The sequence below is a fragment of the Gadus chalcogrammus genome, chromosome 11, assembly GCF_026213295.1.
Source record: "Gadus chalcogrammus isolate NIFS_2021 chromosome 11, NIFS_Gcha_1.0, whole genome shotgun sequence".
In the NCBI taxonomy this organism is placed as follows: domain Eukaryota; kingdom Metazoa; phylum Chordata; class Actinopteri; order Gadiformes; family Gadidae; genus Gadus; species Gadus chalcogrammus.
In genome coordinates, this window is record NC_079422.1 from 1,686,499 (window position 1) to 1,699,647 (window position 13,149).

The 13,149-nt window shown below is 42.5% G+C and overlaps 1 protein-coding gene across 2 annotated transcripts in view; it reads left to right on the forward strand.

The window, feature by feature from the left end:
- Positions 1-13,143, forward strand: part of kif13a (kinesin family member 13A) — an 84,034-nt gene extending 70,891 nt beyond the window's left edge. For both annotated transcript variants that reach the window (XM_056602195.1, XM_056602194.1), the window contains 2 exons: positions 6,120-6,230; positions 7,477-13,143. In XM_056602195.1, coding sequence (XP_056458170.1) covers positions 6,120-6,230; positions 7,477-7,794 — 429 coding nt within the window. In that variant the 3' untranslated portion in view covers positions 7,795-13,143. The remainder of the gene's footprint in view (positions 1-6,119; positions 6,231-7,476) is intronic.
- The last annotated feature ends 6 nt before the right edge of the window (positions 13,144-13,149 follow it).

Here is a 13,149-nt window from a genome sequence, read left to right on the forward strand (position 1 = left end):
CAGAAGTGAGTTTTTTGTTCTTGAGGAACACCCTTGGATCCAGGACAGATAGGCTTCTTACCAGTGTCTATTTCACTGGTGCCTTTTCAAAAAGCTTAGACACCATCTTCACCAGAAAAAGCTTACAGTTTTGCCTAAACTCAAGCCTCAGCCTCTCAGCTCCTGAGTTCTTCACATGCTCCACCAAGGCTCGCTCTGTAGCAAAGCCAACTTTCACTTTGTTGACATCAACGTGGTTATCTTGTGTTTCGTCATCAACTTTGAGAAGCTTTAGAGTGTTGGTTGCACTCATCATCACAATGGGCTTGACAAACTTCTCCAAAAGACTCCTAGGAATATTTGTGAGTTCACTGCACATAAATGGCAGCATGGGTTTGTTTATAGCTTCACCGTTATCTTGGTATAGCTTCAGATATGAAAAAGAAGTTCAGTTTGGCTGGGAAGAGGTCGTCATGTACAATGACCTCAGCTTTCTTAAAGGACTTGGTGCATGGCTCTGTAATTTTTTTTGTTTTGGTAGCGCTGATGTAGGTTTTCAATGAGGGCAACATCTCAAGGGCGCGCTCAGCCACCTCCACGTTTTCTAGCCATCTGTGACTGCAGAATTCAAGAGGAAACAACGTTGAACCTGTGATTTCTGTGAAGTCCTCCCGAAGTGCTGGAACATCTTTGAAAAGCCATTTCAGGCTTGACAAGGCATTTCCTAGGTCCCAGTCAGTGGATGCACATCCTGTTCTGAAAGCATTATGTAAGATGTGCAAACCACAACTTCCAACATTTAGCATTTTCCTCCCTGTTTGCTGTTCAATGTTCTGCTGGGCTAAAGAGGAGGTCTTTCAATTTACATTCGGTCCATCCATAGACAGCTGAATCAGGTTCGGAAAGCCTATCTCTGAACACACTTTTTTTTCTTTTTTTTTTTTGCTCTGCATTGTGATGACCCATGAAAAATGATGTCAGGTATCTTGAGTACACTTGGTCATTGTTCCAAAATCTTAAATGCACGTCAAGCTGGCATTTCTTCATTTCTTTATTTAGACTCTCATCAAACATTATGACATAACCAGACTCTTTCTTTGCTGTCATCTTCATTAAAGAAGAGAAATGAGGAGCAATCCCAAATGTGGTGAGGTATGCCACTTTTCTCTCTCCACAAGAAAACTGCTTGGCAATGTCACTATCAGGAAACATGGTTCGGAAAATACACCAGTGTGAATTTGCGCTACATAATATAATATATTAGTATAAATCTTATTTTTAACCTGGAGTCACTAGAACATGGAAGATCTGGATATCATACGACATGATATGCAGCCCGGTCTGCAGAGCCCGGTCGATGGCCGGGCTGCAGAGCCCGGTCGACGGCCGGGCTGCCGGCCGAGAACCTGGGTCGGGCGGCCCGCGAAAGTCGGCCTCGCGATCTTCCGCGAAAGTCGGCCGCGGACTTTCGCGATCTTCCGAGAGTCCACGGCCGGGCTTCAAAGCCCGCGGCCGGGCTGCAGAGTATAATTAATAAAATAATTACTAGTTAATTACAGAGAAAACACTTACATTTGGGATTTTCCAATCCTGTCGCATCTTTTCGCCCTCCATCTTGTCTAGGATATTTCTTGATTTTCCGTTTTCTCGCAAGGTATTGTGGGAGCAAGTCACAACTGAAGCGCTTTGAGGGTGCCCATCGAAAATCTCAATTTTGAGGGGATGTTAGCCCTCCCCCTTACCCCTTAAGCTACCTTAAAACTGTATTGGGACATGGCTCCACGGCGCGTGAACGCGCAACAGCGAGGGCTAGGGAGATTTTCCATGTAGCAAAGGAATGAGATTCGCCCTTAGTCCTTTCTCGGGTATTTGGCTCATTTTGAATCGCTCCTGCCTGCTTCACAATGGTTGTGTGTGTGCATACACAAACCTGTCAACCCAGCAACCCTAAACGTTCGTTTTCAAAAATGTGCAAGTAACCGAGTGGTTAGTGGCATTCGTGAAGTTTAAAAAATATATATCGGCGCATTATATGGTTTCCATCCGTGTTATTTGCTAAATGGAACTATTTTTTCAGATACCTCACAACCGCATATAAACTTCCGCACAAGGTCCCACTCTGTGCAGCACCTACTTTCGACTTCCGTCGGCATCTGCCTGCACTTCCCACAGGCACACCACCCGCCCGTGATCCTGGGGACCGCTTCAGCCGGAGCTTCAGGCGCCTCCGTAGCCCTAGCCTCCATCTCACGTAGCTCCTCTTGGTTGAATTCTGGTTCAAAACAATATCCTCTGCCGTCAAACTCAAAATCGAGTGAGTCCTCCAGAAGCCACCTTTCATAATCCATTTTCAGTGATTTTCTATGTGATTTTCCCTAATCCGAGGTGCTCACGGTACAAGACTTCAAACCAACGTAAACAGCCCACCTTTCCGGTTCGGCGGAGTAATATCATCGTGCAGTAATGAGTCTTCCAACTGAAATCAACTGGCGATAAATGTGCAATAAAACACGACAGAAACCATATATTGCGCTGATAATTTTTTTTTAAACTTCACGAATGCCACTAACCACTCGGTTACTTGCACATTTTTGAAAACGAACATTTAGGGTTGCTGGGTTGACAGGTTTGTGTATGCTCACAGACAACCATTGTGAAGCAGGCAGGAGCGATTCAAAATTAGCCAAATACCCGAGAAAGGACTAATAGTTCAAATTTCGGTGTCACCCACTCTATTTCATCCTAAACAAACCAGAAAGGGGGCTCAATGTTCAAAATACCAGAATTGTCCTTTAATGAGTCCGTTCTGACCGCATAGTCTGGTGGTCTCCGTATATAATAAAAAGATAAATATATATATATTCACGGATCAGCAGCATCATTAACTTCGTGGTACAGGGCCCTGTACCACGAAGCTCGCTTAGAGGGTTAGCGAGGTATGTTGAGCTCCAAGCCTGGATTAGTTGTACCACGAAAGTCGATCTCTTTTAGCGTCGCTGTATCACCATGGTGACTTAAGCTCGCAACCAAACCTGGTCGGGAGCAGTTTTTCGGCTTTAAATATTTATTTAACCATTGGCGAACATAGCATAGCCTACACTGATTTAAAAAAAAACAGCGGAGGAGATTGAGGCCGTTCAAATTAGGCTATTGCATTTCTGTTTACAAAGGCGTCTGACTTGTTGATTATTTAGGAAAATAGACATTTTGAAATGAAAGCTACATTTTTAAAAGTTTATTTAGCTCATTATATAAAACTGCTGAGACTGCTTTGATTTTTGTTACCTGTAGGGGTCTGTGTGCAGGCTTAGCGCACCATCCGCCCAGTGTGTGTTTGTCAGGTGAAAACTAAATGTCAAAAAGAAGGAAAGGGCGGTGGTTGAAAAAAGTCTTTCGACCATTTATTACCTTCACTCGTTTCTTGTAATGGTTTATTCGTTTCCCAGTATAATTTCCTGACCGGCTTCTAACTGGTGCTTTGCCCAGCACATTGGCAGAATTAGCCTAACCATAGATGGAGGAGAAGGCGCTCGCGATTATAGGTGAGACCTCCTGTGATGGGATCTCGGGAGGCATCGACCTTAGAAGAGGTGATGCTGGACACTCTCAGGCCAGGCAATCCCCATCCCCTGCCAGATGGGCCTACTTCTCAGGCCAGGCACACCCCATCCCCAGCTGCGAGGACATCCCCGGCTTGAAGGATCTCCAAGGACAGGCCGGCAGCTAGGCCTACTTCTTAGCTACTCAGAGCCTAATTATTTGTCAATTTGCAAATTTCACAAATTGCTTGCAGAATTGTGCATGCCTTGACACTAGCCGCGTTTACATGGCTAGGCCTTCTTCTGATCCGATTAGAAGTGGAAGAACAGCTCAATGGGAATAAATCATATATAGGCTACGCCTCAATCGGAATACAATTCTCGGAATAGAGGAGGTGGTGTAGTCCGCTATAATCGACATGTAGGCCTATACACTTATTCCGATTGGTTCTCTAAGCTTTTTAGCTTAGAGAGATGGCATCAGCAGTTGCAGTAGTTCGCAATTGGTCCGCCTGTACTTTTATGCACACCGAACTAGACCGCTGTCAAGGAAAGTGGATTTTTTGCCTGAATCATGTCTTTCTTATCACTCCATAAGTAGTCTGGTTACTTATGAACCCCAGCATGTCCGGTTGCTAAGTGACGTCAACGTCTATGGCGGACTATTTTTCTACAGATCAACACTACGAATGGTAATTGTAAAAAGACTGTAAATATATTTTGTTTCGTTCTGGCAAGGAGCCGTTTGTATTACTCCTTAAGCGGGATAATGTATAGAACATCGCCGGTCATTATCGAAAATAATACCCTTCAGGGCGCAGCAAGACACCTCTGCTTCGCGTCGGAGTCCGGTTCGCCCTGTCGGGGCTTACTTTCCCGAAATGACCGGCGTCCTACAACATTATCCCTTACATATAAATCCAGACCATCTCAGCGGTTGTGCGTGACACATACGGACGTACGCTTACCACTTTTGTAAATGCCATAGGCTATATACAGAAGGCCTACATTCGGATTGCATGATAGGAATAGATTTATTCTGATTAGAAATCTAATCGGATCAGAAGTGTCTATGTAAAACGGCTACTGTCAATGTGGCAATTCCATGCACAACAGGGATTTCTAAAAGGTACAGTGGCGGCGACTAGCGTCAGTAGCTGAATCATCACTATGGTAGAGCTAAGAAGGTTCTACGACAATTCAGACCAACCTTACCGACGATTCATAGCGAAGAACGTTTCGCGAAACACGCGAAGAACGTTTCGCGAAACACGCGAAGAACTTAGAGAAGACGTTACGAATGACCTAGTTAAGGAGGCTTTAAGAAGGTTTCGGGAAACAGTTCCCATCCGTAGCCAATTGAGGCCAAATTAAACGGCATGTTTGAATTAAGGATGTTGTCTCTGCTGTTCTTTGTTTGGGCCGTGGGTACAGCAAGGCGAGGTCGGTTCGACTCGCTTCCAATAATTTCAAAAAATCGATACTTCAAAAAAATATTGTATTTATTTTACAAATTAAAAATGAATACTGTCTTCTAAATTAAGGAAATTATACCAGGAAACGAATAAACCATTATAAGAAACGAGCGAACGTCATAAGTGGTCGAAAGACTTTTTTCAACCACCGCAACATTTTGTTTTCACCTGACAAACACGCACTGGCCGGGTGGTGAGCAAAGCCCGCACACAGACCCCTACAGGTAACAAAAAGCAAAACAGTCTCAGCATAAACAGTATTATATAATAAGCTAAATAAACTATTAAAAATATAGTTCATTTCAAAATGTCTATTTTTCTATATATTCTTTCTAATCAGTGTAGGCTATGCTATGTTCGCCGATTGTTAAATAAATGTTTAGGCCTACTTGAAGGATTTCGAGCAATGTTTTATTCGCAAAGACTGCGATATTTTTTAGAATGCTGTCATGCGCATGAAATGGAAACTCGAAAATCGATTTCAGCACGTTCTTTCGGGACAGCGCCGTTTACGAACGACGTAATTAGTATTTCCTAAGAGACCGTTCGGGAACCAACGTAAGATTCTTCGTAGCGCGCTAAGAGAGAACGTTATCGGGATACCGGGCCCTGTGCACTTTAACAATAAATGTGCTGCACATTCCAATTTTTTGTATGTATGCCCTGCTATGTTTTTAAAACTATGAAGACATGTTCAGAAGAAAAATGAAACAGAAGAATTACAAATTCAAGAGGATAAATTCTAAGCATCATTCTAATGGAAGAGCCTTTCAACTCCTTCAAAGGAGTGGCTTCAAAGTCTGAGGAACACAACGCCAATAACAGTAGTTCAAAATTTGAGCAGGGGTGAGGTTAGACAGTGCATCCAGCCACATAAAAACAGTCAATGTTGAAGTATCCTGCAAGATAATTTTTTTCTCTGCATGAGAAAAAAAACCTTGAAGTGTTCCTCTGTTTCCACATCCCCTGTAGCCTTAATTCTTTAGAAAAACAACTGCACTGAATGTAACACGAGATTGGATAGAGTTCGGTAGGTACTTCTATGCTCTTGGTTCACGGGGAAAACAGAGGCTCACATTAGTATTTTACCACTGACCCTGTGTTCCTCTGCTGATGTCATGGTTAGTCCCTGAAAGCCCCGGAGCTGAAGGAGAAGCTGCAGGAGTCTGAGAAACTCATCGAGGAGATGACCGTCACCTGGGAGCAGAAACTACGCAAAACGGAGGAGATCGCAGCGGTGAGCTTCTCAGGATTTACATTTTGGACTCTGCGTTGAACAGAAAAGTACATCCAACATTCATCATTATGGATCTATACAGGGTAGATCTATACAGGGTAGAGCTACAGAGATCAACGGAAAAAAAAACATCAAATAAATGTTGTAAAATGATTAAATGTATGGACATACATATATATATGCATATATATATATGTAGACATTTACAAGTTATATTATTTATTCATATAAATACTGTGATAACCCGGCACGGTGAGCGAACCACCACCACCTCCCGAAACAGAACACAACTTTGCTGGGCAAAAGCCAAAAAGGCATGTTTATTCCAAAATCAAACAAAGTCTCATACTGAAAATAATACAACAACGAAAAAACCCTGGGAGGAATCGACGGTCTTATCCCCCGTGGGTGGAATCCTGTCACCCACGAGGACCGGTCTCCGTACAGGAGCTCCAGGGCTGGGAGAGCCCAGAATGAGTGGAGAAGCAGGCTATTTAAGCCCTGCTTCTCCACCTGTTCCTCAGGTGCTCTGCATGTCCTTAATTGGCCCGGGCCGGGTTGCCACAATACATATGTATACAAACGACAGCATAAAAGACAGTACAGTAAGAAACATTATACATTAATATGATTTTCAAATAAAAACAATGGTGAGTTATTAGAGGATTGTTCTAGAATCTAGAACGATGACGGCACATCAACCAACTATATATACTTAATACAGGGCTCTTCTCAATACCGTGGAACGCTCCATTCACTTGCATGGGCCCTTCACAACTTTCGACAGTGAATTGTATTTGATAATTCAACGTTGCTAAATGTAATTGACCGCCGTCAATTAAAGTGGCTTTTTTGCCGTCTTTCGTATCACTCCGCAAGTAGTCCTGTAACTTGTCACCCCCAGCGTCTTCGGTTGCTAAGCAACGTCTTTAGTGGACTATTTCTCTGCTGATCAACGCTACGAATGCTGGTAACAAATAAGTTGTAAAAAGACACAGTGTGAAGTTAGTATTTTGTTTTGGCAAGTAGCTGTGTAATAAGTGGGACAATGTATAGAACGTCACCGGTCATTATCGAAAATAAGCCCCTTCAGGGCGAAGCAAGACACCTCCACTGCGCGTCGGTGCCCTGTTCGCCCTGCCGGGGCTTATTTTCCCGATAATGACCGGCGTTCTTTACATTATCCCTTACATATTTTTTCTTTCATGAACTCAATGATGAATGAATATGTTGTGTGTGTGACCAGGAGAGGCAGAAGCAGCTGGAGAGCATGGGCATCTCTCTGGAAACATCTGGGATCAAAGTAGGCGAAGACAAGTGCTTCCTGGTCAACCTGAACGCCGACCCAGCCCTCAACGAGCTGCTGGTCTACTACCTGAAGGTGGGTGGTCAACCAGCTGCTGGTCTACTACCTGAAGGTGGGTGGTTACCCGGGCTGCTGGTCTACTACCTGAAGGTGGGTGGTCACGAGCTGCTGGTCTACTACCTGAAGGTGGGTGGTCAACCAGCTGCTGGTCTACTACCTGAAGGTGGGTGGTCAACCAGCTGCTGGTCTACTACCTAAAGGTGGGTCAGGGGCCGCGTCCTTTCTGGAGCCTCATACCTTCAGGGGCTTCAGGGACTTCGTACCTTCAGGAGCCTCGTACCTTCTGGGGCCTCGTACCTGCACGGGCCTCGTACCTTCTGGGGCCTCGTGTCTCCAGGGGCCTCGTACCTTCTGGGGCCTCGTACCTTCAGGGGCCTAAGACAAACTGGGGCCTCGTACCTTCTGGTGGCCTCTCATTGTTCAAGTTACATGTTGCAAGTTTGGAAATCTGAAGTGGATGAATTTGCAAACATTCTGTGCTTGTTGGGAGAAAGAATTGAAAGACTTAACCTTTAGTTTCAGATGGTCCGGTTAGGCTAGGACTGGCATAGGAAAAATCATAATCCAGATTATTCTCGGTCAATATTTACGTCATGATTATCTAGCACAATAACTCAATGACTTTTAACTTTTGTCTTTTTATCAGTGAGTTTCCACTTTATATATTATTCAACTGAAAAAAGAATAACTCTAAAATAAAAATAAAAGATACATTTAGATAAATATATAATAAGGAATATATCATATTCATTTAAAGAAATAATATAAAAATATAATAAGACCTGAATTAATCACCAATGTTGTAGTGCACTTCCACAACTTACTGAAAACCCAGCTTGACAATATGTCTGTTGGGGTGGTAGTAGTATTCTGCTGTACAAGCATTTATTATACAGGGCAGGCAGTGCAACTCTGGTGAAATGTTGACACTTTGTGGCAACCCGGCCTGGGCCAATTGAGGACATGCAGAGCCCCTGAGGAACAGGGGGAGAAGCAGGGCTTGAATAGCCTGCTTCTCCACTCATTCGGGGCTCTCCCAGCCATGGGGCTTCTGTACGGAGAGACCGGTCCTCGTGGGTGACGGGATTCTACCCACGAGGCCCGTGGGTTGTATTGTTGTATTGTTTTCCATATGAGTGTCCGTAATTGATGAGTTTGTCACGGTGGAAGAGGTCGAGAGGACTTATCTTTTCTCAGTTTTTTGGTCATAGACCCACTTGTGACTGAACTTAAAAAGCCATCGAGCTCTTCCCTGTTTCAGATGGATTTCAATACTAAGTGATAAAAAAAATATGTGTTTTAGGATCGAGGGGGGCATGTTATTCCTATGGTTACGACTCGCACCAACTCGATGATACCTTTTTAGTACCTTTGTTGTTTAACTGTTATGAGTGTTAAAATAAGCGATGTTGCATATGAAATCCGCCACACACACCGTAGCGTTAGACTATAGGTGTCTGGGAAGCCTAACTCTCATGCGGATATTAAACACATCGGAGCTTCACCATCCACACACACACGTAGTACTATTTAATAATGGTCTGAATAGCCCGACTTTCTCTCGGACGCTGCAGTCAAACGCTGCCCAGACAGAGCTTTGTCCTGGCTGCCCAGGCAGAGCTCCACACGTCCAGACAGACCACTGCCCAGAGAGAGCTCCACATGGTCACACAGACCGCTGCCCAGACAGAGCTCCACACGTCCAAACACAACGCCCAGCTATGATGGTATTATTGTAGCCAAAGTCGCAAGCATGCGTTCACTAAAGATACAAATATGTAACAGTAAATTTGAAGTCGTAAATAATTGTTCTACCATTGTAAACACAAAATAGAAGCTACGAGTTCACATGTCCGTTGTTACAGGTGCACAAATCCTATCCTGTGCATCATAACTTCAAAGAGTCATGCACTTGAAACTTCTGCTACAATCATTGCAGCGCAGTTGGTGCAAAACCTCATAATCTCAGAACATGCACAACATTTGGGCATTCATAAACCCAAATGTGAACTAATGCATCTGAAGTTGCACATCTGTGAAATATTACCTCACATTTAAAATTAAATAGATTGCTATGTTCATTGAGCATTTTAATGAGCAAGCACAAGTCCATCGATACAACTGCTTCAATCTGCTGCTACGAGTCTCAGCTGTTGTTTTTCTTGCAGATACTTTTGCAACACGTCTAGGTGGTACAACTGTAGCAAAAGTGATTTGTATCCGTAGACACAGAACGTCCGTGGGCAGGACAAAATGGGCAGGGGTTGCATTATTCAAACTACACTGGGACCAATCCAAGCATACTACTCTTCCTTTCTGGAGTCTGACCAAATTATTCGAAAATAGTTTGGATCCAATATTCAACAGTAGTTCATTTGTTCAACTCGTGATTATATCCCGTTCACACAAGGCTGAATAAAAAGTACATGTTTTTCTAAATGTTGGTCATCAACGAGTTGAATGAATGAACGAATGTTGAATATGGGATCCAAACTATTTTTCTAAAAAATTGAGGGGTCTGGGGTGGGGCAACTTCACACAGGCGACGCAGTATTCGAGACATTTCTGAACTTATATATTATTTATATTATATATATTGGCGACCAGTAAAATACATTGAAGGACACTTGCCGCATGTTAGCATTTCTCGATTGTATACACACAAAAAATTTAACTATGCACCCAATTCTGAAAACTTGAAGCTCATGTATCAACTACAAGCCTCCAGACTGCTAAACTCTAAGCACATTTCCACTGTTTTCACACATATAGAAATTCTAAATCACATTTTTCCAAAACTCTAAGCACAAATCTCATCATTTAGCACACTTGGTTCAACTGGAAACACTTACCTTCAAAACGCAACAACTAATTACCAATAAGTCTAACTCACTTCTCACCTGTTCAAACTCAACTGGCAAAACACTTCAATCATGTGTCAGAGCATAAAAGAGGCCTCAGGTGAGCTCTACTGCGTTGTAGATATGGTCCTCTGGCCTGATCAGGATCGGAGGTGGGATAAAGACTGATTTACATGTAGATCTGTTTCACCTCATTTATATTCTTATTTTTATTTTTTGTTGGCCAACGTAAAGCTTTTTATGCATCAAGTTCAGCTGAACATTATACTGTTACAGTAACAAATACTGTAAATATTTTCTTTGTTACCTTTTTGTACTTTGTACTTATATGATATATTCACAGTATTGTATTACAATATGGCAGCAGTCTTTATACTATATGTACCACCTAATTGCAACTTTAAAAAAGAAAGGTATTTCTAAAGAATGTTATACATTGGAATATGTAACATGGCCTCATGAAGTCAAAACATATGTAAATAGTATTTTGATAGAAGTGATTTGAATTGATAAAACCAGTGTTTAATTGATGCTCTCTAAGAGATATTCATTTGATAGCTGTGTTTATTGTTTGGTGTAAAAAATCTGTTTTGAGAAGAATTTATGGAGTTTTGAGAAATGGTTAACTCTTCCGCGGTTTGTGTTTTGAGTTTTGAGAAATTGATCTATAGTTTGCGAAAACGTGTTTAAACGATTGAGGAAAACTGTAATTCAATAATTTGGGGGGGAATTCAGTTGAAGTAAGTAATTTTTTAAAACATAATGTAAGGTAACCACCTCCTTCTCTTTTGTCAATGACTCCAGAAAGGAAGAGTGTATGCTTGGATGGGTCCCATTGTAGTTTGAAAAATGCACCCCCTGCCGGCGACTTTCATTGGTTAATGCTTTTTTTTGCCCCGCCCACGTACGCTCTGATACACATCACTTTTGCTACACCACGTAGACGTGTTGCAAAAGTATCTGCAAGAAAAACTGCTGAGACTCCTAGCAGCAGATTCGAGCAGTTGTATCGATGGACTTGTGCTCTCTAATTAAAATGCTCAATGAACATAGCGATCTATATGATTTTATTTGTGAGCTGAAATTTCACAGATGTGCAACTTCGGATGCATTAGTTCACATTTGGGTTAACGAATGCACAAATGTTGTGCATGTTCTCAGATTATGAAACACGGGTGTGCGGATGTGTTTTGCACCAACTGCACTGCAATGATTGTAGCAAAAGTGTCAAGTGCATGACTCTTTGAAGTTATGATGCACAGGATAGGATTTGTGCACCTGTAACAAAGGACTTGTGAACTCATAGCCCCTATTCTGTGTTTATAATGGTAGGAAAAATACTTAGGACTTCAAATTTACTTACATTTTTGTGACTTTAGTGTGCACATGCAAAATAAATATTTAAGACTTCAAATTTACTGTTACACATTTGTGTGATTTTAGTGTAAGTATGCTAAAGACTTTTGCTACAATAATACCTTCATACAGACACAGCTCCACACGTCCACACACATCGCGCCGACGGTGCACCTTGGTCGTGACGTCAGACATCCTTTTCCAAGGTAGTCGGACGTCACTAAAATAACGCCACCTTATGCCACATAGGATTTTACCCCTTTTTCTCTAAATTGGGGACTCATTTCAATAACACTGATAAAATGTTATAGATGTTATGTTGATGTGATCATTTAAAACAAATGAGCATGTGGTTCTGGTAACACTGGCTGTTTAAGATGATTAAACAGATTGGTGATATTGCCTTGTTTGTTGTGGTTCCTCGACTCCTTGAAGCCAAAATGTTTCCAAACAGCCTCATTCGGTTCACCTTTCTTTTTGGCTCTCTCTCCGTCATCCTTGATAGCTGGGGCTAAACTAAACACACACAGCCTGGCCCAGAGTGAGGTTTCTAGGGAGGGCCGGAGGACAGCTGAACGCTGTGAAGGAAGCTTTCGAACACCAATGACAGCATTAATGCAAAACTGAAGGCGGCACAATCATCGTTTTATCTCCATTATCTTGTTTTCATAATAGTTGGAAGCTGTAATCTAATTGAAATAGAAATACGATGAATCGCCCATCCCTACATAGGGATAGATGTTTACATAGATGTTTATGTCTCAGACTGGAGTGAATGGAGCTATACTCTTATGAATCCATACATAGGACATATACAGAAACAAGTATTAAGTTCCTTCCTTCCTCCTAACATTAACCACACACTGACTACCTCTGTACCTTGTAGCTTAAACCAGCAGTAAACCAGGAACTCACTACATAATAATGATCTAAAAGGACAGCCTGTAAATCCCATCAAATTCTTTCAGACAGTGGCCTCCTGTCATCTGCAATTATTTGTTGAGGGTGTGTATTTCAGGCGACTAAGATTACTAAGATCGCATTGCCCACTTGTGAAGGCATGAAACGGATAATATACATCCGGCTCAACATTCACCATGAAAAACTTGAACTTTGTGCGCACCTTGAATCAATCCAGGGTTACCTGGAGAACACAGCACAAGGTCTGGCCAAACCTGGCCTGGAACTGGGCTTAGTGGGGTAGTGGACCGACCAGTCTGAGAGATAGCCCCGCAGCAGAAGAGAGAGAGAGATAGGCTAGGTCCGCCAGACAGCAGCCTCAAAACAGAACAACAGCTCTTTGTCTGGGCTCTGCTAGAGCGCCTGGCATATCTGT